General features: G+C 49.0%; 11 protein-coding genes across 11 annotated transcripts; 6 read left to right on the top strand and 5 right to left on the bottom strand.

Annotated features, from left to right (window-relative positions):
- Window positions 1-624: 624 nt before the first annotated feature.
- pabA (aminodeoxychorismate synthase pabA) lies at window positions 625-2,770 on the top strand (the record flags this gene model as incomplete). The annotated part of the gene is made up of 2 exons (XM_058469744.1): window positions 625-1,647; window positions 1,700-2,770. The coding sequence occupies 2 exons, from the start codon at window positions 625-627 to the stop codon at window positions 2,768-2,770; spliced, it is 2,094 nt and encodes a 697-aa protein (XP_058335775.1).
- A 792-nt stretch (window positions 2,771-3,562) lies between these two features.
- On the top strand, window positions 3,563-4,667 carry med6 (mediator complex subunit MED6; the record flags this gene model as incomplete). The annotated part of the gene is made up of 3 exons (XM_058469743.1): window positions 3,563-3,653; window positions 3,703-4,064; window positions 4,113-4,667. The coding sequence occupies 3 exons, from the start codon at window positions 3,563-3,565 to the stop codon at window positions 4,665-4,667; spliced, it is 1,008 nt and encodes a 335-aa protein (XP_058335774.1).
- A 539-nt stretch (window positions 4,668-5,206) lies between these two features.
- N7468_000445 (LOG family protein) lies at window positions 5,207-6,065 on the top strand (the record flags this gene model as incomplete). The annotated part of the gene is made up of 2 exons (XM_058469742.1): window positions 5,207-5,230; window positions 5,346-6,065. 2 exons carry the CDS (start codon window positions 5,207-5,209, stop codon window positions 6,063-6,065), a joined length of 744 nt encoding a protein of 247 aa, XP_058335773.1.
- Window positions 6,066-6,281: 216 nt separating this feature from the next.
- pre5 (proteasome core particle subunit alpha 6) lies at window positions 6,282-7,265 on the bottom strand (the record flags this gene model as incomplete). Its single annotated transcript, XM_058469741.1, has 3 exons — window positions 6,282-6,920; window positions 7,046-7,157; window positions 7,228-7,265. The coding sequence occupies 3 exons, from the start codon at window positions 7,263-7,265 to the stop codon at window positions 6,282-6,284; spliced, it is 789 nt and encodes a 262-aa protein (XP_058335772.1).
- Window positions 7,266-7,620: 355 nt separating this feature from the next.
- On the top strand, window positions 7,621-8,168 carry N7468_000443 (Vps55 family protein; the record flags this gene model as incomplete). The annotated part of the gene is made up of 3 exons (XM_058469740.1): window positions 7,621-7,659; window positions 7,724-7,937; window positions 8,035-8,168. The coding sequence occupies 3 exons, from the start codon at window positions 7,621-7,623 to the stop codon at window positions 8,166-8,168; spliced, it is 387 nt and encodes a 128-aa protein (XP_058335771.1).
- Window positions 8,169-8,746: 578 nt separating this feature from the next.
- Window positions 8,747-10,177, top strand: N7468_000442 (uncharacterized protein; the record flags this gene model as incomplete). The annotated part of the gene is made up of 2 exons (XM_058469739.1): window positions 8,747-8,798; window positions 8,847-10,177. 2 exons carry the CDS (start codon window positions 8,747-8,749, stop codon window positions 10,175-10,177), a joined length of 1,383 nt encoding a protein of 460 aa, XP_058335770.1.
- Window positions 10,178-10,894: 717 nt separating this feature from the next.
- On the top strand, window positions 10,895-12,002 carry N7468_000441 (Helicase C-terminal; the record flags this gene model as incomplete). Its single annotated transcript, XM_058469738.1, has 3 exons — window positions 10,895-10,930; window positions 10,981-11,545; window positions 11,866-12,002. Coding segments are annotated over 3 exons (738 nt in total), but the record flags the coding sequence as incomplete, so codon positions are not given.
- A 196-nt stretch (window positions 12,003-12,198) lies between these two features.
- Window positions 12,199-14,234, bottom strand: N7468_000440 (uncharacterized protein; the record flags this gene model as incomplete). The annotated part of the gene is made up of 3 exons (XM_058469737.1): window positions 12,199-12,311; window positions 12,506-13,708; window positions 13,838-14,234. 3 exons carry the CDS (start codon window positions 14,232-14,234, stop codon window positions 12,199-12,201), a joined length of 1,713 nt encoding a protein of 570 aa, XP_058335768.1.
- A 1,630-nt stretch (window positions 14,235-15,864) lies between these two features.
- N7468_000439 (NACHT domain protein) lies at window positions 15,865-16,392 on the bottom strand (the record flags this gene model as incomplete). The annotated part of the gene is made up of 1 exon (XM_058469736.1): window positions 15,865-16,392. The coding sequence occupies one exon, from the start codon at window positions 16,390-16,392 to the stop codon at window positions 15,865-15,867; it is 528 nt and encodes a 175-aa protein (XP_058335767.1).
- A 2,952-nt stretch (window positions 16,393-19,344) lies between these two features.
- N7468_000438 (UPF0220 family protein) lies at window positions 19,345-20,089 on the bottom strand (the record flags this gene model as incomplete). Its single annotated transcript, XM_058469735.1, has 3 exons — window positions 19,345-19,506; window positions 19,588-19,848; window positions 19,991-20,089. The coding sequence occupies 3 exons, from the start codon at window positions 20,087-20,089 to the stop codon at window positions 19,345-19,347; spliced, it is 522 nt and encodes a 173-aa protein (XP_058335766.1).
- A 419-nt stretch (window positions 20,090-20,508) lies between these two features.
- N7468_000437 (uncharacterized protein) lies at window positions 20,509-21,939 on the bottom strand (the record flags this gene model as incomplete). Its single annotated transcript, XM_058469734.1, has 1 exon — window positions 20,509-21,939. One exon carries the CDS (start codon window positions 21,937-21,939, stop codon window positions 20,509-20,511), a length of 1,431 nt encoding a protein of 476 aa, XP_058335765.1.
- Window positions 21,940-22,201: the final 262 nt, after the last annotated feature.

Raw genomic sequence — 22,201 nt, 5'->3', positions numbered from 1 at the left:
TCCCCAACCTTAAATTTTTTTTTTTTCTCCATTTCCCCTGGCACACGTGGTAAGAGAGCACTTGCGTGCAAGGATGATGGGATATAGTTAATAAACGCTATCCCAGGCTTTTCTTCTAGGAATTCATGATTCATAACATGAGGAGGCAGGGGCTGCCAGACTCCAAGTTAAAAGGCGTCGCCACTTTTCCGAACCGCTCATTCGGACCCGGTGACGGAAAACGCCCCCAACGGTCATCTCTTCAAGCTTAAGATCATCTTCGCCCCCCCACCAAGTCGTATTTCTGAAGATTTCACATCATTTGAGCCCGGGGACTCATCCCCACTAAGCGTCTTCTTGCGATCATGGCGCCGTTACTAGGAAGTTGGGATGGTCCAAGCAATACTTTGCCGTCTGCAAATACCAGCACGCGGGCAAAAAGTATTCTGTATGTCGATGCATATGACTCTTTCTCATACAATGTCGTTGCAATGCTCGAAGAGATGCTCGGTGTCAAGGTCACCGTCATGACGATTGACTCATCTTGGCCTGAGGGCAACATGTCCAAGTTTTTTGCGCCACTACGATGCCATTGTCTTGGGCCCAGGTCCGGGGGACCCCAACCTGGCTAAAGACGTTGGCATCATGAAAGACATCTGGAGTCTTCACGAGGCCGACCTAGTTCCTGTGCTTGGAATCTGTTTGGGCTTCCAGAGCCTCTGTCTGCACCACGGGGTCCCCATCAAGCGGCTTCCATACCCGCTCCATGGGCAAGTCCATCAGATAGCCACCAGCTCTAGAGATCTGTTTGATCAGATCCCCCGCATTGAGGTGACACTATATCATTCTCTATATGCTAATGTCGAAATGTCGGGATTCGCTCCAGAGTCACAAGTAAATGAACTGGATTTCTTGGCTTGGCTTTCACTCGGCGATTCAGACAGAAGTACCCAAATTCCGATGGCAGTCAAGCATCAATCCAAGCCATTCTGGGGTGTGCAGTTTCACCCTGAATCTTGCAAGTCCGAAACTCAAGCCTGCAAGAAGCTCCTTCAGAATTGGTGGAGAATGGCACTTGCGTTCAACAAAGTAGCTGGGCGAGAGGGGTATGGCTCGTCGCCAGAGGCTATCATTAGCCCTCAAGCTGATACAAGCTCTTTCCCGACTATTGCTTATGAGATGCATCGGTGGACTTCTTCAACTTCGAAACGCTCAGCTTATCGCTCGTTCGGCTGGAGACCAGATGGCGCGGAAACTATCAGCGAACTCTTTAACAGGCCAGGGGCACCTACTGTGCTTTTTAATTCAGAAGGCCGATTCACCACTATTTCCATTCCGAGCTCCGGCTCTTGGAGACTAGAGTACAGTGTGAAGCTGCAGAAAGTGAGCCTTTATCAGTTGGGTGGTGATCATCGTGTTGTTGAAGAAAAGATCACTGTGGGTCAACTCTGGGATGCTTTGCGATACCTGATGGATATGAAGAAAGTTACCCATGGCAGCGACCAGAGCCCCTTCTGGGGTGGCTTCCTGGGCTACTTTTCATACGAACTTAGCCTCTCTGGTCTTCCGCATTCAAACCAATCATCATCCTTTGGTGGATCGACCTCGCCGGATGGCTCGTCTAATAAAATCTCTCTGGAAGACCCCCCCCGATGTCAGCTTGCTTTGGTGCGAACGAAGCATTGTATACGATAACGAGACGAATAATGTTATCGTACAGTCGACGTGCGGGCAGGACGATTCTGCCAGCGGATGGCTTGACCAAGCATCAGAGCTAATTCAAAGGGATCAGCACGAGTCGGAAACCGAAGGGGCTGACTCGGACTTCATGAATCCGATTCTTCATCAGGCTGTCTTCTCATTCCCTCAGGAGGCAGATTATAAGAATAGAATCGCAGCCTGTAAGGCTGAGCTCGAGGCGGGCGAGTCCTATGAGCTATGCCTGTCCTGCGAAACAACAATCACTCTTCCAACTGCATCGACCGATTCAGGCAAGGCATCTTTTCCCTGGAGTCTCTACAAACGCTTGAAGAAGTACAACCCAGCAAGATTCAGCGCATTCGCGAATCTGGGCAACACAAAGATCGTAAGCAGCAGCCCAGAGTGCTTCCTGAATTGGGACCGCGAAGATACTCTCGAGATGAAACCCATGAAGGGGACAGTGCGCAAGACACCAGACATGACATTAGAGAAGGCCAAGGAAATCCTTGCTTCAACCAAGGAAATGGCCGAGAACCTCATGATAGCAGATCTTATCCGACACGATCTGTATGGCATCTGCGGGTCTGGCGGCGTCCATGTTGAAAAGCTACTTGAAGTAGAAGACTACGGCCGAGTCTATTCTATGATCACGCATGTCAAGGGCAAAATTCATCCTGAAGCCCCAGGATACTCTGTCCGTCACATGCCTCAGCTCAAGTCCTCCAATATGGCGGTCCACGGTCTCACAACTCTCCAGCGCTGCTTGCCGCCTGGCTCCATGACCGGTGCGCCCAAGGAGCGATCCTGCATGCATCTCCAAACCATTGAGAACCGAAAACGCGGCATCTACTCTGGTGTCATGGGTTACCTCGATCTTGGAGGTGGTGGAAGCTTCTCGGTCATGATCCGTATGGCTTTTACCCACAGCTCAACTGCCGACCAGGATACCCAGCAGGTATGGCGCATTGGAGCCGGTGGTGCTATCACTACCTTGAGCACAGCTGAAGGTGAATGGCAGGAAATGCTGACCAAACTGCGTACTGTGGACACTATCTTTGCTCCATTTGACGTCTCTGGCGAGTCTCGTTGATTGTGGGCACGTCATTTCTCCCCTGAATTCTCCTTTCTTTTCCATTTTTCATTGAACGGGCCACTCTTACGTGGCTTCAACAAATCTAAAGAGGTGGTTTGATCGCATTCAACATAAAGCGCTGGCGTTGGGTTTATAGATTATTTGCATCACGTAGAAAGAGCCCAATCTGAACGGAAATTTCGATTATCACAAAGCATTGATTTCATAACGCTCTTATAATGACCAGGTTCGAAAAATTAGTATCAGATTTGGTAGAATATCATCAGAATAGCAATCTTTAAATCGAATCTACTAGAGTCTTCTCTCAGAGGTTAGCTTGTGTCGGCTGAACCTATTTCTTTACCCACTATGCTAATTGCTAGAAAATAGAATACTACTCATGAAATAAACCCAAGATGATCGATGATCTGCTCTGAGCGAACGTCTGGGGTCCTACCTGGTTAATTACCAGCTGATCGTCTCAAATACTGTATTTTTGGATATTCAGCTCTGAGGTATCCAGCTTAATGTCTTTCTCCAAATTGTTCCTCCAAATTTGATCAGGTATGACAGTTCGGTGGGTATCGTTCGATTCAAGCCGATCGAAGCAGGATAGCGTGAATGCAAGGGTGAGGCTCTACTCGATGTGCAGATGCAAACAAGCAAAACATCCGCTCTATCTAATCGCGATCGCTCTGATGGCTTTCAAGCGCGGAGAACCTCGAATTTGACCCAACCCTTCCTCGTCTCTCCAACACAAATTGATCTTTCGCCGCAGCTTGGCTGGGATATACTGGACCTCTGCCCAGCATGGCCACCCAAGATGCTCCGATGGAGGAGATCATGTGGCGGTCTCCTCCACATGTCCAGATGATGGGGGGATACCTACACTCCAACAACAGTGAGATGCTTGCCTTCGAAATTCGAGATAGTGTGCTAATTACGCTAAGTTCTCTTCTACTTTGCCGAATCGCCGTTCTTTGACCCGACCTCCAACAACAGCTCACTCACCATCCAAGCCAGCTACAACGAAGCATTCCGTCACTTTGTCGAAACACGCGAGGCCTTCGAAACCCGGTTGAAGACCATGTCTGGCCTGGAATTCATAGTCGCTTATGACCCTTTACAAGCAGCAGCTCAATCAGATACCCGCTTCGCACACGAGCCGTCAAATATCTGGGTCATTCGGAAACAAAATCGGCGGAAGCGCAACGGTATGGACGACGAGGTGACGGTGATATCAACGTACTTTGTCGTCGGCGATAGCATTTACATGGCACCGTCGGTTGCGAGCGTTGTTGGAAATCGGATCGTAAGTCAGAGCCAAGTCAGAAGCAGTTGCCCGTACTTATTTTTTTAGCTCTCGGCCGTGACCTCTCTGTCGCGCCTGATGAAAACCGCTTCAACCCTTCCGACCTTCACACCTTCATACGGCCACACCTACCTCCCGCCTGCGACCAAGACTGATGCAGGACCACAAGCCTCACAGCAAAGCAAGGAATCAACACCTATGCCCGACGCTGCCCCACCATCCACTGCCGAAACCCAGACATCTAGCAAGGCAGGCCTCGGTGTCTCCACCTCGAGCTCCAATTACAAGGATATCCGCAGCCTGGCCGAGTCGTTCAACCTTTTTACACGCTACGGCGACGAATTCATGGACGAAAACCCGCTGGTCGGTGAACCAGGCTCATTTATCCTATCCCGCACAGGCGAGAAGGACCGGGCCACCAAGAACGCAGCCAAGAGCGCACCTGCACGCCCTCGGAGCACATCCCCCTCTGCAGCTCCGGCGCGGGTTGCAACACCGCAGGTCCGAGTCGACACCCCAGGCAAGCTATCGGAGAAGACCAATTCGCCCACCAGCTCGGGGGAGAACAAGGTCAAACGAAAGAAAAGCAGGATTGCAAGCTGATGTGGTATACCCGATTTCTAATTCCGTGGAGCGTACCAGGCATTGAAAAACTCGAGGCGTTGAGGGGCGAGAGGGTTTATCGATCCACCGTTCCTTCCGATGAATTGGACTAGGAAGCACAAGAGCGTCACAGGCCCACTTGGAGTATTTGCATCTAGATCATGATCTACCGGGGACACAGCCAGCCACCCGAGATTATTCAATCGGAATATGGTTTGTGGACCGGATAGCCAGCAGCATAGCTCGTTGATCCTGAATGGCGCAATGATCTGCAAGTAGAGCGGGATAGAAATAACAAGAAGCTCGAGAGGGGCAGCATCATCATTGTGATACCAGCCAATGAACCGGGCAACGTGATTCATCGTCTTTTATCTTATCGTGGTGGACCCTCCCCGTGCCTGTTATACTCCCCGCCCTAGTAACTTCCACTTCTTCCACTCAGTCCGCCTCTCGTTCGTTTTTCGTTAGATCTGAAGCGTAGATGATCCGAAAAGATCTACGTCTTTCCTGTCTTATATACACTCCCTCAATTTGCAACCATGACTCAAAATAAGCAACCAGTTGTCTGTGTCTTGTGAGTCATGCCCCACCTACCTGCTCTACAAAGTCTACCTCCCCTCCAATTCTCAAGCGAAGAGAACCACCAGACGAAAAAAAGGAAAAACAGACGGAACACAGACTAACACTGACTCCCCAATTGGGGGAGAAAACTACAGTTGTGGCTCAACCGGCGGCAAAGACCCCGTGCACTTGGAAGCAGCCCGCACCCTTGCGCAAGAGTTCCACAAGCACAACATCCAGCTAGTGTACGGTGGTGGCACGACAGGACTCATGGGCGAACTTGCGAAAACACTCGTCTCCCTCTCCGGCCCTCAATCCGTGCACGGCATCATCCCGCGGGCGCTCGTCAAAGTGTCCACCAAGTCCAGCACCAGAAGCCCCGAGGCCAATGGCAACGGTGCGGGCAAGGCTGCGGAGCGCGAGGTCACGGATGAGATGCTTGAGGAAGACGGCATTCCGGAGTCTGAGTATGGTGTTACGACGGTCGTGGAGGATATGCATACGCGGAAGCGGCTGATGGCGAGCAAGGTGCTCGAGGGCGGGCCCGGCTCCGGCTTTGTGTCGCTTGCGGGTGGATTTGGGACTATTGAGGAGGTTATGGAGATGACAACGTGGAATCAGCTGGGCATTCACCGGGTTGGGGTTGTGTTGCTCAATACGAATGGATACTGGGATGGGTTGTTGGGCTGGGTGCGAAACGCCGTCGCGGAAGGGTTTATTAGTGCTGAGAATGGAAAGATTCTGGCGGAGGCGAGTGACCCTAGGGAGGTCTGGCCGCGTTTGCTGGAATACCAAGTCAGCAGTGAGCGAATGCAGCTGAATTGGGGTCAAGAGTAATGCTGTTTGGTCAGAACTTGGAAAGTCGTTCGGTCAAGTGGGAATAGGAGTTTGGTGCTTCTACTCTTTATACATAGACACATTTTTTAATACAGACAGTCGAAGTATTTCGCCAATAGATAATCATGTTGCATTACATGCGCAGAGCCTTTGGCAGTAGGCAAGAAGATTTTTCATGTCTATGCGCATCATTAAACCTCAAAAAGAGACAGGGAATTATGAGTCAACCTCCATGTTCTCATCCTCGACCGTGCCGGAGATCTCTACCCGCTCCAGAGTTTCCAGCAGTGGCACCGTCTCCTGCCCCTCATACAGCTTGAAGCTCTCCACCCGGTTCTTGGACCCCTCGGGGGCCAGGCCAACTACTCCAACAGAGGTGTTATCCACAGTCAGCTCCTTATCTTGCGACAGGGTTTCTTTAAGAGCCCGCAGGCCGTGCGTGATCAGTTCCTCTCGACTGCTGTCCGAGAACTTATCGAGGTTGCGCTCGAGGTATGTTCGTGCCATTTGGGAACGAGCACCGATGGCACAAGCCAGCATCTCGTGGATCAGACCCGAGGGTTGGAATTCGAAAAGGTGAGGCCCAGCCTCATCAACTCCAGCAACGAGCAGACCAACACCGTATGGCCGCTTGCCGTAGTGCTGCGTGTTTGTCTGAGCGCGGTCCCCGATCTGGGTCACAATACGGTCCAGCGGAATTGGACGGCCGTAGGTCATCTTGGAGCCGAGCGATTGTTGCTTCATGAAGTTGGAGAGGACACGGGCGTCTGATGCCAGGCCGGCGATGGCGATGCCCATGTGCGAGTCGATCTCAATAATCTTCTTCTGGTAAGAGGAGAGTTCTTCGGCATTTCGCTGTGATGGGAAACCATGATCCGGTTAGCCTTCCACTGCTCCCTAGTGTGTTTAGAGAGGCCTTTGCTTTCAAGCTAGCTCGATATCAAAGACCCTTTAGAGCCTTGAGCTCGATAGGTGCTCACCTTTAGGCCAACAAGCACCGCATGTGTCTTGTTCACCAGACCCACGACCACTGATCCTTGCTTCACGGCCTCTTGTGCGTATTCCACTTGGAAGATCCGGCCTTGTGGAGAGCTAAATATGATCGAGTTAGCGTCGCCTACATAAACTGTTATTGAGCTATTTGGCGGGGCAGTCTTCGTACAAGGTGACGGCATCGTTGTCGTAGTTGTTTCGGAACATGGCGGAAAGAAGAGGTAAAGGAAGCGAGAAACTGGAAGGACAATGTTGACGGAAGAGGTGAAGGGAGGTAAACGGAAGCCAGATGGGGAAAGCTGGAGTCGCAAGGCAGAGCAAGGTGACGCGGTGAGCTCTTGCGGCCTGAGGCTGCCACATCCAGTGACCCCCAATCCAATAGGCGCCCACGTCACTCCATTCCAGCTCTAGCTCTTCCTCCCCTCGATCCCTCCTCTATGGGGCTGCCATCCATACGTTTCCACTGCCGAGTATCTTATCCGAACATCTCGCACTTATAAACTACTTAAGCCACCTTTCTTCTGCGCCCGGCAGCTTCGGCAGCTCGGTGACTCCGCAAACCATGGCAGCCGGAATCAAGACCATCATCGCACTGTCCTTTGTATGGAACATCTGCCCGCGATACAGCACTCTGTTCGCGTCGAACTAACTCAAATCTTGGATAGGTGCTTGCGATCGGGTTTCTCTTGGTCATTCTCTCCTCAGCGCTCTGGCACAAGTACTGGCCTCTGCTAGACGTCGGCATCTATGTGATCGCGCCCCTTCCCAATTGGATTTGCGCGAGAGTCGCGAACCCAGATGACTTCATGGATAGCACAAGTAACTCAGCGATGGACTTCGGACGCTTCTTTACCGGGTTCCTGGTGCTCACTGGTATTGGTGAGTAGGCCCCGCGATGCATCTTCAGCGGCTGCCTGTTTCAAGTTGCTGGGTGCTCTTCCAACAATGTGCACTATTCTAACATGTTTCATTCCAGCCCTTCCATTGGTCCTTGCGCACAGTGGCCATATCCAAATCCCAGCAATGATCATGTCTATTCTTGGAGGATTGTTGATTTACGGAACAATCATCAGTTTCACCATGTTTTTCCAAGAGCAAGAGGAATTCTGAGTATATCCTCCGGCATTGGGCAAAGTTTCTCCCGGATGGGACTAATATGCACGGTCATATGTTTGCTATGATTACGGTAGCTTTTTTTTTGTCCACGGGTCTACGGGTCTGATTCCTACGTACGCACGATCTACTTCGAACGAGACGCTATGAATTGACACCAGCGTTGCTATAGTGTATGGCATTAGCATTCGATTGGCCATTTTATATGGGGTGTATTATATCAAGGTGGATATAGAACTAAGGTTTTGCGATTCTTGACCGTCATAACTTGAACACTGTACTGATTGTACGCGACGCCGCTTGCGTTGGGTACATTTTGAGTAATAATCGCCAGGCGCCATAGGATCAGTCGTATTTACCGCAAGTCGTTTTGAGCATTTCCATGGGAAACGATGAATTGTACTGAAGTCTATGACTCGAGGAAGACTGTCTTGCATGACGCATGACGCCTTAGGCCGCAATCGATGGTCTGGACGCGTTCCCCACATATCGCGCGTCCGGGAAGTGTTTGTCGACTCCGATTCAAGCTCCACCCCACGCCAAACATGACGCTTTGTCTTTAGTCTGTCACAATTATGAACGTCTGGTCGGGCTCTATTTCGCTGGACGCAGGCCGTGGTCTGGAAGGTAAGCCGAGCCCCGTGTATTATCGTCCGCCGCGCTGACCTCTCCCAGGGATTAGCTTGATTGATCAAACCACCCACTGGCAATGCGACATATCGAAAGATGCCAAACTCGCTCTCCGTAGCTTTGTCAACCCTGCTTTGATCCCGTTACATGCGCGTGCAGGCCCAAACCTTGAACTACACACATCGTCTCCGGCCACCACCCAATGGCTTCGGAGCAAACTCATGGGTGCGATTTGGCTGGAGGAGGACGAATTAGATCTACACCAGTCGTTACAATGTCCTGTTGGCCTGCTGGTCAGTGTTGACAGCTCGACATCCAAAAAGACTACCGATGTCTTGATCTATGGCGTGTTGTCCAACGCCGCCTCTGGCTCTCGTCCTCCCACCCCGCCTCATTCATCGCCTACCGAGATGGCGAGCCGTCCAAACAACACCACCAAACCATATGAGCTGAGAATATATGGAGCGCCATTATCTACATTATCAGTCACACAAGCCCAGTCTTTGCCGTCGCCACCAGCAAGTGCAGATGGAGAGCCATGCTCGACACAAGCCGAGTTTATCCCGGATGCCAGCTCTCCCAGTCCCAAGCGAAAACGAGTCGCCACGCTTTTTGAGTCCGCTGCACAGCATCATCGCCGAGTACGGCAAAGGGGAGGCGAAGGCGTCTCTCAGCTAATGGCGCCAGTGCGCCCCCAGTCATCATCACAGAATCTTCAGTCCCTGTTCGTCAAACGAGAACCAGAGGACGACCTCCCAAAGAACCTCGACCGAATAGTCACCCACAGATCGCGATCTATGTCGATCGGAGCCAATCTCCAACGCCCCGGAAGCAACCGCGGTGTGCGTGCAACACCGGGCCTGAACATGGATCCCAGGAAACGGACTCAAACGCCAAATGCACCACTAGAGCCCAGTTTTCACCATGGCTCACTGGCGCCACAGCAGGTATCAGTCAAATCAGCCGATAAAGATGACAATAACACACCCGACTCGCCGCCAAAGAGCCCAGAAGCTATTATCGCCCAAAACAAAGACCTCATTACTCGAACAACTCTCACATGCATGCGCCTCTACGGATTCCACCGCTCCAATCCACGTGGCAAGCCTACTGGGGGAACGAACGACCCAGACGCAGAGGCTCCAAATGCCACCCCGACCGCAGAAACCCGTGCAGAAACCCCAGGCCCGGGTTCCTCGGCTGATAACGAGTTCAAGGGCATGTACCATGCGACCTATAAAGCGGCCTGCTTTGCATTGCGCAAGTACCTGGGAGATCCAACAGGTGGCTCGAACCCTACACCTACGTTAATAGAAAAGGAGAAGGCTATGACATGCATTGACGGGCTTCTGCGTGTTTTCTGTGAAGATTATTAGTTGGATCAAGCTATTTTAGCTTCGAATCTAGGTTGGATATGACTTATGACGGTGCATATATCGGGATGGGGCGTTCTTGAAGGGCATATTGGACAATTCGCGGCATTTCCCCTAGGATAAATTTTAGCATTTTGGGAGAGGGAAATCAATCTCATTTAGTTACTAGTTAGGTAACTTATGTGAGGACTTTATTTAGGCGGACTCGAATCGACCAATGATGGGATTGACGCTCATCCCTTCCACGGAATTAGAACGGCCGTCTGAACGGAGCTGAGTTTCTCTGGAAGTTGATATCCGTACATTTACACATGTAGACATACTCGGCATATATTAAAACCTCTACGAAGAAGGTACATATTTTAAACATATTTCAAAAGCGCCGTTTTTCACGGTTTCGATCGTCGAAAGCTCTCCTCGGATATAACTATACGCCAACGAATCGCGATCACAACTTACGAGACCTTGAAGTCTGAATGGTGTGCTGACCGGGTAAACAGCCTATTGTTCTCCAACACTCAGCAATGGAGTCGTGTTGTTCTTGATGAAGGTCGGTATTCCTGGGGTCCCTGCTTTACAGCCGACAAGGCCCCTATCTTGCTAACTCAATAAGTGGCAGCCCATCATATTCGCAATCGTTCATACCAACCTTTCAAAGCTGTCTGTGGGCTACGCGCTCAATATCGATGGTGCCTCACTGGAACCCCAATCCGCAATCGAATGGATGACTATGGGGCGTTGTTGCCATTCATAGGAGTGAGAGCCAAGTTCACTGGACCATCTGGAAAATGGCATTTTACCATTAGATTAGCTCCCATACCTGGTCTCAGGAGCAAGAAACTGCACGGCTTGACAGATTGAAAAGACTTGTGGCTGCGGCTTGTCTGCGGAGAACGAAACAGAATGTCGAAAATCAGTTGATGCTTCCGCATCGTGCTGAGGCAGAGCAATGTATTGAGCTAAACACTTCAGAGCGCTTGCTCTATGACTTCTTCAAAGCTCAAGCATTTTCCGTGGCTGCAAAATCTACGGTAGGTAATGAAGCTATCGAGAAAGGAGCACATGGTATTCTTTCTTTAATGAATGCCCTACGATTAATCTGCAATCACGGAGAGAATCTTCTACCCCCCTTTGCCATAAAATTATGGAAAGAGCGAGATACTCCTCCGGGTGGTGATCTGAGCGTCCAGGAAGCTACTTATCCGCGACACAGAGCTGAGGCTTCACTAATCCTTAGCTCAGAGGCTTTTGAGTCGAAGTTGGATGTCTCAACTCCTGACCACCAAGGGAGCCACTCTTACGTACCGTCTTCAAAAGTCATAGCTCTAACCAGGACTATTATAGCAGAGCAAGAAGGGAACAACTGCGAAGGTTGCAATCCTATCAAAAGGTCAGCGCAGAACCACAGGAAGTATCGAGAACTTACTAAACTATACCTGGTAGTGTTATTCAGCCACTGGACAAAGATGTTTGGACCTCATATAAGTTTCTCTGCGGGATAACAACTTCCATTTTGAGCAAATTGACGGATAAACCTCGCTTGGAGAAAGGTCGCAAGCCTTTGAAAAACTGCAAGAGGATCCAAGATGCACAGTGATGCTCGCAAGTATCGGAAGCATCGCCGAGGTGTATGTTCAACTGACAACTATGGGATTCATAATTCAACGTAACGAATTTCTTCGCTCCAATAGCGTTGACCTCAGTGCATATAGTTGAGCCTCAGTGGAATCCGATGATTCAAGCACAGGCCTTTGACCGGGTGCACCGACTGGGACAGACGCGAGATGTCCTGATAACACGCTACATAGTCAAGGATTCAATTGAAACGGTGAGCCATGCAACAGCCTTTCGCCTGTCACGGCTTCCATATCCCTCCAAACCCTCCCACTAATCTATCCATCAAATATCAGTACGTTCAAGATCTTCAAAGAGCCAAATTGAATATGGCACAGGAACCTTTCAGCAATCTTTCGAGCCAAGCTATTGCCAATGATCGCCGGTTAGAGGTATGCAAGACTTTGGATTCATTTTATATCGGCACCTTCACTAAAACCAGAATAGAGGCTTAAGCAGGTGTTGCTTTGATTTGGATACTTGTTATTACCAGAAGACTCGACAATACTGTTCGTCACCAAAACTCCAAGTTGACCTGATATTAGGAGATGACATAAGGATCATGCTTACTCCCTGTACCTCCACTGTTCTTTTCCTTTTCGAATGTATTTACATTCTGTTTCATATCCTGAGTTCTTTGCCATTGAGCCCATTCGACCAAACTTTCCCATGACATTCCCAGCCACTTTTGAATGTTTCGTGCTCCTCTTTCCATACCGATCCTTCGCCTGGGTCTAACATTTTCATCACGAGATCGCTCTTGATGCGAATGAGACCAAGGAGTTCTTGCTTCAGCATTTGGGTTCGCACCCCAGATAAGAAGCAACTTCATCATTTCAGCTGCTTCCCTAGTGGTCTTCCTAGAGGCAAAATGCAATGGAGTTTTCCTCGTAGATTGCTCCCTTCCAACTTCTGGTAATCTGAAATCCACGTCGACTCCAGCCGAGAGGAGGACCTTCGCCAAGGCTACAGAACATGTCCCTTTAGCCAGATCGGTCAGAGTGTAACCTAATTCAACATTATCAAATTTTCCACAGTGGAGAATGTCTTCCCAGACTCCTGCTAGCCGATCCTGATGTATAGGTTCTCTTATCTGCCAGATGAACATTCTGTCCATGATTGCCGGCAGTCTATAAAGGGGGCGAGGATAACAGATAGCAGAGGCGAAGCATTTTCTCCATGCCTCGAATACTTCATCAGAGTCTGAAGATATTCCGTCCACGAAGAACTTTTCTTCGAAATGGCCACTCACAAGCGATCCACACCCGTCGCAGACATTGTGTGTCTTGAGGCTGAGCCACTCTAAGACGTCAAGATTCTCTCCTGAAAGCGACGAACAAGCTAGTCCGCAAATGGCATTGGCTTCCTCACAACGAGTGGATGATTTTAACGTGTGAAGAATACTCTCTGTACGCGCCGAGTAGAGAGCTTTCACCATCTGCAATGGTCCAGAGTGGGCAGCATGATCTAGAAGGCCAAGCTGACTATCAGAATTCAATGACTGGAAAGGTGTGCACAATGCTTCTACTTCCGCAGTCCGTCCCAGCGCAATCAAATCTGATAGTAGTGGCACAAGCTCATTTGAGTCAGGATCTGGAAGAATTTGAATCGATCTTGGCTGGGTATCGCGGTGGCACTTTTCGATGTGCTTATCCAATTGCCTTGGGGAAGAAAACCCCAGAGAATAGAATGCACACCCGGTGTGTGGGCATTTGTATGATCGACTATGGTTTTTGCTTGGTATCTCGCGAGAGGAGAACCGCTCGAAAGAGATTCGTTGGGGCTGGCATATCACATAATGACATCTGAAGAGGCGTGCGCCGTAATGTTGTTTTAATTTGGCACAGGCACAATTGCCGGAATGATCTGATGTCTGGCAGAGAAGCGCTTCAAACTGCTCATGAATGATAATAGCGATTTCTGATAAAGAGGACGGATCTTTAGTGATCCACTCATCATCTAAATCCAGGCTTTCAGGTCAGCATAAGTATCTTCAGCTTTGGCTGCGTGTTTGCTTGAGGGGGATATTCTGTTGCGAAGTAACAGTACCTTGGTCCAGTCTCCATTTCCCATTATCAAGGCTGCGTAATGCAAGCGCATGGTGCAAAAAGCGATGTTCTTCGGGTAAGACCGGTTTGAAGGTCTGAAAAACGTCCTCCTCTGGAAGTATCTGCTCCTTCACAGCTTTTTTGTCATCCTTTGCCGCAGGATCAAAGCTAATGTTTCCGCGGATTTGGCAGAACAGAGTTAATTCGTTCTTCAGCAAGTCAGGCAGAGCTTGGTCGGCGAGGAGCCTTGCACATCTTTGGAGAATGCTCAGAAGTTGACTGGCCGCAAACCAATACAAGCCGTATCTACCAGATAAAATATGCATTTTCACATCAGTCGGGTCAATCTCAGGGTCGAATATATCAAGACAAAGATATCTCAGGCATGTGGTAGCCATGTCAACATTTGCCTCTAAAGTGCGCACAAAGCTTTGCGATTCGTGGAAGAGGTACCTTTCCTTGTCAGATTTTGTATGCAGGTCAGTGGGGCCATATCAACCATACTCTTTGACAGTGAAATGCACAAAATGTACATAGTCCCCTGTTATCTCTACTATAGGACCGCAGAGCTGAACGATGTTGAAGGTACCAGTATCCCATGGAAGTGTTATATCTTTTTCATTCGCTCTATTGAGAGCAAGTGAAAGTTCTTGCTGAAGGATCGGGATAGGAGAACATCCTATCCAGCCAAGTGCTCGTCGAGACATCTCTCTTAGGGCAGGTGGCAAGCCAATAAGTCGGTGAAGGATACGGGCATAGCTTGATACAAATGATTTAGTATACCGCCGAGCCAAGTTTGGATTGAGTATCATACGCGTCTTGCAGAGTCTCGGGTAAAGCTCTTAACTCGTTTCGAATGGAATCTGGGTTGGGACAAAGTTTGACGTTATCCATGACAACCTTTGCATACAGGAACATTCCTAGGTGATCGAAAATTAGCTAGGTTCAACCCGTTATTCAGGGGGATTAGAGACCTTTTGCCTTAGCTGCCAACAGAGTTAAGAGCTGCATGATTTCAGCACGATTATTTTCGTCGAAATCCGAATCATCCAACCATTTTTGGCTTGTAATCGACACAAACGACTGAATGCATCCTCTATTATTGTCATCAACACGAAGTGCTTTGTGACTAGTCTTCCTCATGATTCGAGATATGTCGTCCTCCATCCTGCTGCTGATAAGTATTTTCGTCTGAGGTGCATCCTGTAACACATTCAAAATTTCACGAAGGGTCGTAGCTCGTTGACTTTCTGGAAGCTCGTCCAATCCATCTATGACGACATGCACCGGCCCCATACAATGCAGGAAGCTGCATAGCGTCTCGCGAGCAAATTTGGTATTACTCTTCAAGTCACGTTGACTTGACCGATAGGTCTCGTAAAGTTTGGTTCTCATATCCTCTTTGAGTGTATTGTCAGATCCCTCACAGCCAATAAGTAGCTGAAAGATTAACGAGTGAAGAATTGAGATTGTGGATATATCTCCTTGTTTGTAGCTCAGAAACGCAAATATGACAGGCATCTTCAAACTTTGGACTTGAGCAATAATCGTCGAAGATAAATAAGATTTTCCTATGACATCAGCCGCTTTCTTAGTTTTTTCTCTATCTTTAAGCCAATAATCCGCGTGAACATACCTGCCCCGGGGATCCCTTGCAGCCAAACAAGCCTCGTAGAAGTGTCATCCGGATTGAACCACTTGCTCATTATTTTGTGTCTTTGGATCCAACTTCCTGTTCTTTCGCACAAGTTGCTCTGAAATCGATCCTGATCGTCATCGTACAGTTTTGGGGAGATAAAGTTTTGGAGTTCGTTAAAATCTTGTCGTGCCTGGAACTCAAACGTCCGTGCCCAGCGATCGAAATCGAGTTCTCTAGCCCGATAGGCTTCACTGATATGTTCGATATCTACTTCATCTCGGAGAAGGAGACTGTGACGTTTCATGTTGCTAACCACCACATCAATCTTGCTACTGTGTTTTGGCCAGACAGACTCGAAAACAAGTTTCCAATCTATACTAGTAGTTAGCTCACATCTTTTGAGGTATCATTAAAGTCTTACGTTTCAAATTGAGGAAGTTCAGAGCGATATCAAAAAAATCCAGGATATCCTTGTAAAATAACACCAGAGCATCTTTCACTCGATCATTTTGTTTGAAAAGTGTCCCGAAGGTCTCGAACATAGGCAAACAATTTCCTATACTGACCATTGCATTAACGATAGCGTTGAAAGACTGCAGTGTGACATTCGCCATCTGAAGCAAAAGCTTTATTGGTCCCCATATCAAAGCGAGAACATCAGGCTTGACTTGAACGAATTGTTCAATCACTTGGGAATATTGACGTAGTCCGTCCAGAAAACCATTGATTCTCCGCAGACATCGCATGCCCGTTGTATTGCTTTGCTGGGATTGAAATTGCATGACAAATTCGTAAATATCATGAACATTTGTCACATTGGAAACATGGTCAAAAAGGGAGCCGTCTTTCTGCGATGTCATGAATTCATTCTTCGCAATCTCGAAAGCATCTCGAACGTGAGAGTTAGACGTGCCCATGACAAAGTATAAGCCCAGGAAAGAACTAAATCAGGGGGCAAATAAAGACAAAATTGATTTTCTTATCGAGCAGGCTCTAAATACTCAACCACTGCGAGGGGGTGGCTTGGTTGTATCGATTAGCCTAGCTGCATGGTGGCTTGGGGGCCGGCGGCTATGACTGCGCCATTGCAGCGAAAGGACCATATAAATAACCATGTTACCGCTGGGCCACGTACAAGCTAACCAGCAACCGCTCGATCGTCCATTTCGTGGGCGGAATCCTTGTACTGAACGCGTAATTTCGTCATGTGATCAGTACATCTGTCCAGTTGGTTGTCCCTAGCTAGTCCACTGAAGGCTCCCAGGAGCAGTCCATATCAGTTGGAATTGCGATAAAGAACCCTACCCCAAGCATAACAGATTTCCCTCGATGGTCAGATGATGGGTTTGAAACCCTAAATGGAACTGGTGTGCCTTTACTCACACGTTCATCGCAATTTTGTCTCTCTTACTGCGTGTCGCCAGTAACTCCCATGCTTCTCGCGCCTGCTTGAAATCTAACTTCTGCACAATCGGATGCATAGTATGGACCTGCACCAATGCCACCAATTCCTCGGCCATTTCTTTGCTGCCGGAACCAATTATTCCCTAGACTGTAGTTACGAATCAGCAACTTTCTCGACCGCCGAATGGTCTCGGCGCACTTGTCTTGGGCCCATAACACAAGGCAAGCATGGAAACCGACGGGTTTGCTAGCATCATTGGAAAGAATGCCGCCCTGAGCCAAGAGTCCTCCTCTACGGATCGCTTTGCGGGTTTGTTCAAGTTTGACCAAATCATCTTCTGGCGATACAGGCTAGATATAGAACGTTTGCGGGGATTGCCATGAGCGATGCCATATCCAGAATGGAATGATTACGATGTGGAGTTAGGATATCAAATAGTATAATCCTTGAGCTGGGACTCGAACTCTAGTACCAAACTCATCATTGGGCAGGATTGCGAGAAGAATATATAACGCCTGATCCCCATACACTACTCGTAAACGGTATTATGGGGCTCTCATCTCTGACGGCAGATCGCCGTATCTCTGTCAGGCCCCCACGGCCCCTGGTTTAGTGCTTAGGGCCCTGATGCAGGGGCAGAACAGCTGCTACTCATTCTTATCGAGAACAGCATGCGGGTGACAGTGGACGACACCACTTGGGGCTTCATCGAGGATGAAGATCGCATTGATATACCGATTAGTAGCCTGCTTTGGGTCCTTTGTAGTATTATGCATTAGGTTCCGCGTGGTCCAAAGATGGATAGCACAGGCAAAGCAGTCCTTACGGTGGCTATCGTCATGCTCCTGCTATCGGTACTCTCTGTTTGGCTGAGATTCATGGCACGATACTGGTCGAAGTTACCTTTCACCTGGGCCGACTGGTTGATACTGATAGCTCTGGTCTTTTATGGTTCCATATTCTAGTTTTCTGATCGAGGGTGAGTTCTACCTAGACTTGGCAGTACTCCTATGTTATTTAGCGCTAAAAGCAACTTTCAGATACTAACACGGTCCGCTGATGGAAACTTTGACCTGCTCGAAATGAATCATGCGAGGAAAGTAGGCCAAATCAAGTTTGTTCTACGAGTGAGTCGAACAAACATTGCTACATTGGAAGTTCAGCGCTTACCGACCTAGAACATTTATATTTCAGACTTTCCCTATGTCTTAACGTTGAGCAATATCAAATTTTTGATTTGTGTTTTCTACCACAACCTAATTGGTATATCCAAATTTTTCCGAGTGACAAACCAAGTCGTGGCTGGCCTTTGCATTCTTTGGGTATTGGCTGCCTTCTTCGTCAATTTGCTCCAATGCTATCCGACCGAAAAGCTATGGAGCGCTCTTGGAAGTGAGAAGGACTGCTGGACCACCGGCTCAACGTGGTTCGCGCTAGAATTTTCCACTTTACTACTGGACGCGGCACTGCTCTGCTTTCCGCTCGTCATGATCAAGCGAATGAAGCTCAGCAGAGCCAAACAGATGTCCCTAGCCGGTATGTTTCTTCTGGGAGGCTTGTGCGTTTACATTCATAAATGATGATGACGCTCGCCTTGCTAATGTTCGCATAGTGTATGCGCAATGAGCATTGTCAAACTTGCATACGTCTGGAGGCCTACGTCAAGTCACCACTCGACCGATCTTTTCCCTGTCGCTCTGATCACCCCCATCCAGCTCGGCATCGCATTCATGTGTGCTTGTTTCCCAACGTGTGCGCCATTGTTCAAGTTTATAACGGGCAGGAGAATTCGATCCACGGGCCACTCTTCGCCTCGCCCTGCGAAGAATACGAGGGGTGCAGATGACATGGTCATCCTCAAGCATAATACTCTGGACATTGAGCTATTTGATGCTTGGCTTTCGCAACATCATGGAAAGTCTGATTCCAGAATTCGGGGAGTGAGTCGGATGCAGCTTCGTCAACCGCGGATGTATTGCAGACTGGGAAGATCTATGTGCGACGTAGCATAAATGTCGACTGATTCTTCCCATTCTATGGATATGAAACTTAACCATCAGGCTGGTCCTAATATCAACAGTGGTTGAAGCATCACCCTCACACTAATAATGAAGACATTTCAGATTTCCTTAGAATCTTTTTGTTAGACAGAACCAGTCAACCTGGCTTCCAAATGGCACACTACCATAGGGCGCATGGCTGGATATGACCATGTTGGGCCATTTAAATAACAATCATAAGTGATGTGAAAGATAGTCTCTAGTGTGAGGAAATGCCAAGGCCAGATCAAAAAGCCAGCCAGAACCTTCGAGGTTTATTTGATGAAAGTCGCTCAATTGTCACCGTTCCTACCTAGAGAATTCCCGCCTGGGAGCTAAAATGCGAGTGTAAACCAAGCAAAATCATAATATCCTTGCATAAAGTACAGCACTGAACCCCCTCTCTGTATGCTTCCTTCTCGCAATTACAGCGCAAGGTTATAAGTGTAGTCATCTTCAATATTCTGGGAGATCCAAAGCACAACGGAGCTGAGCATGACAAGACCATTGGCTACCACATTTGCAATTCCAAAGTAAAGGGTCTGTATCGGGTAGTCCTGGATCAGGTATTTGAGGACCATTACCGTCTGCAAATCCAGTCAGCAAAAATTCCAGTGGGGAAGGAACGAAGCGGCCCTGAGAATCACTCTCAGGTGAGATTGACTTACCACACTCCCCGCAAGACCACCAGCCAAAAGGGCAAAGCCCAAGAAAAGCACAAAGCGCGCCTTCCACGCAACCCCGCCCCCGCTGTAGCTGAAGCTGTCTGCATGCAGTCGTGACTTCTCAATGGAGTTGATCACCAGCATACCCAGTGCAGAGCAGATCCCCGGGATCCAGTCCACAAACTTGATGTGCACATCCGAGCCATTGCGGGCGCTGCGCGAGAAGGAAGCGACGTCGATAAGGAAGAAGAATCCGGCCGCAAACTGGTACAGAGCGAGTCAGTTCCCGCTCTCAAGTACTGTCTCAGTGTAGGGCGATCTGAAGGCGATCGCGAACACCTGGCGTGGGTCGATGCGACACGGTGCAGCCAAGTACGGTAGGCAAGGATCAGGGCGGGTCACTCACCAGCGCGCCGGAGACGTAGACGCCCGTATTACGGACGGCAGAGTTGTTGAGCCATTCTGGCTTGGAGAACCGGAAGAGTCTGTTGCTGGAGGACTCCATCTGGGCTTGAGGTGTGGTATAACGGATGGAGCTGGGGGGAAGCTCGGCGGCTGATGACGATTGTCGGGAAATCGTCGGGCCGGACTATACGGGCGGGTAGCTGCCATGTCTGTATCAGGTCTGACTTGCTACTAACCGGGTATCAACAGTACCTTCCTACCACCTCGGTCTCACTTTCAATGTCTCGGTCAACTCGACCTCCACAACTGATGAAACAAGCTCTAGTCCATAAATGGAATCAAAGGACGCCTCCCGCACAGCTAGATATCCATATATCTACATAAACCTACTATACAGAGAGTAACTAAAAAGATTTACGGAAGTAATTAACAGAGGTCCCAGTTGTGAATTCAAAAGGTTAAAGGAGATAGGTGGCCTTCTCAAAACCGTGCCCTTTCGCGTACTCCTATCTCAGGGTACTACTTTAAGATCTTAAGATCCACCTCGTCAGGCTCCCAGGCAAGAACCCTTGTTTTCATCCCTTCCAGCTTCTTCTCGACCACCTTCTCCATATGCGCTCTTTCGTCTTTGGTAAGTAGGTCTATCCGCTCTTTCCAACGGTCGTCTTCGGTGCTCATACTGGGTCCAAAGAATCGGGCGTCAAGCTTCGTCCAGAATACAGCATCGAATGCGAAGCTTTTCCTCGCCGCATATGTGACCCAAAAATCACCACTGTCCCAGCTTTGTTGCATTGGCCTGGAAAGCCTCTGTTCGTCTTTCAGCCTGCCCTGGTCTATGGCCACGCCCTCCTGTTTGCGTAGCACCTTCAAGAACGTCTGAAGGCGTGACTCATACACCTTCGTCCACGCTTCAAGCCCATCCGGCCAATACTCTGGCTGCTCAAGAAGCAGCCACCACGGCGGGGCATGAGAGAACTCCACTGGTGCAGCATAGGTGAATTCCCAGTCCACAACCCCGACGATTTGAAGATGTTCGTTGATCAAGACGTTTGAGGGCCGAAGATCGTCGCACCAGATGTTAAATGGTCCAAGGTTCGTGGAAGAAGCCGTGAAGCGACCCTCCTTAGCGAGCTTTCGGAACAATAATCTTGCAATATACCTTCGTCGACAGTCATCCGCGGAATCGACGGCATCGTTCCGTTGGTGTATGAGATGCTCGAGGTGGAGATCTGCTAGTGTAGTGAAGTAGGATGACGCTGATTGGAAAGTTTCGTTTGCCCTTGGTAACCTTAAACGCGGTAGAGTCCCTAGACGGACGAGTTCGTTCACATTGTAGGATAGCGGTCTTTGAGCCACCTCCCAGGTGAAATCGTCAATCTGGACCAATGATCCTATCTTAGGTAGCCGTAGCGTGGACAACTGAAGCAAAATACCCGCAAACTGCCCGTATAGCAGTTTAAGCTTGGCGGTTCCAACGTGTGGGTCGAGAATGGGACGATCCTTAATGGCATATCCAGGTGTATTAAGGACGTCGCTCAGGTCCATTACATGGTCAATGTACTCCATGATGATAAATGGACCGAGGCCAAGGGGATTTTCCTCTTTGGTGCCCCAGTGCAGGACAAATGGTACGGGAATCGTCGTATGCTGTTGAATATACCTAATTATGTCGACTTCATTGCGCACCTTTTCTTCGGGAAACATCGTAGCACCGGGTTTGGGAAATCGAATGATTGCAGAACCGCCGTCCTCAAACTTCATTCTGAAGGAAACATTGAACGCCCCAGCTTTTGGGTCACACAGCTCAATGGGCACTCCTCTTCGATGTTTCAGGATAAATTGACCTATAGCCATCAAAGTCTCTTCCTTGAACAATTCGTGTACCCAGGCGTCTTGGATGGCCTCACTCTGTTCCCACGCAACATCGTCGAAGCACATGCGGGTTCGCATCTCTAAAACTGTAGGTGGAATGGACAGGAACACGATGCCAGATGCTTGATGATTGAAGAGGGTGCGACGCTCTTAAAAGGGGTGAGCTGAACCCTTTAGCACACCGACACTGGGCTTTCGGTTCATGCTGAGGCAGCTCCACCTCCTGTGCGCAGCCACCAATGAGAATATATAATTAAACGCTGCTACAGTGGCACAACAATAGCCCAAGGTTACTAGCTGATTCACCTAACGCAGTTGATTCATAATTTTGTAATTCGTT

This window comes from Penicillium chermesinum (assembly GCF_028974085.1).
Source record: "Penicillium chermesinum strain IBT 19713 chromosome Unknown utg000001l:1.0-1975020.0:1.0-1976611.0, whole genome shotgun sequence".
NCBI lineage: Eukaryota > Fungi > Ascomycota > Eurotiomycetes > Eurotiales > Aspergillaceae > Penicillium > Penicillium chermesinum.
Note: the sequence above shows the minus strand (reverse complement) of the source record. Positions and strands in the feature narration are given on the sequence as shown.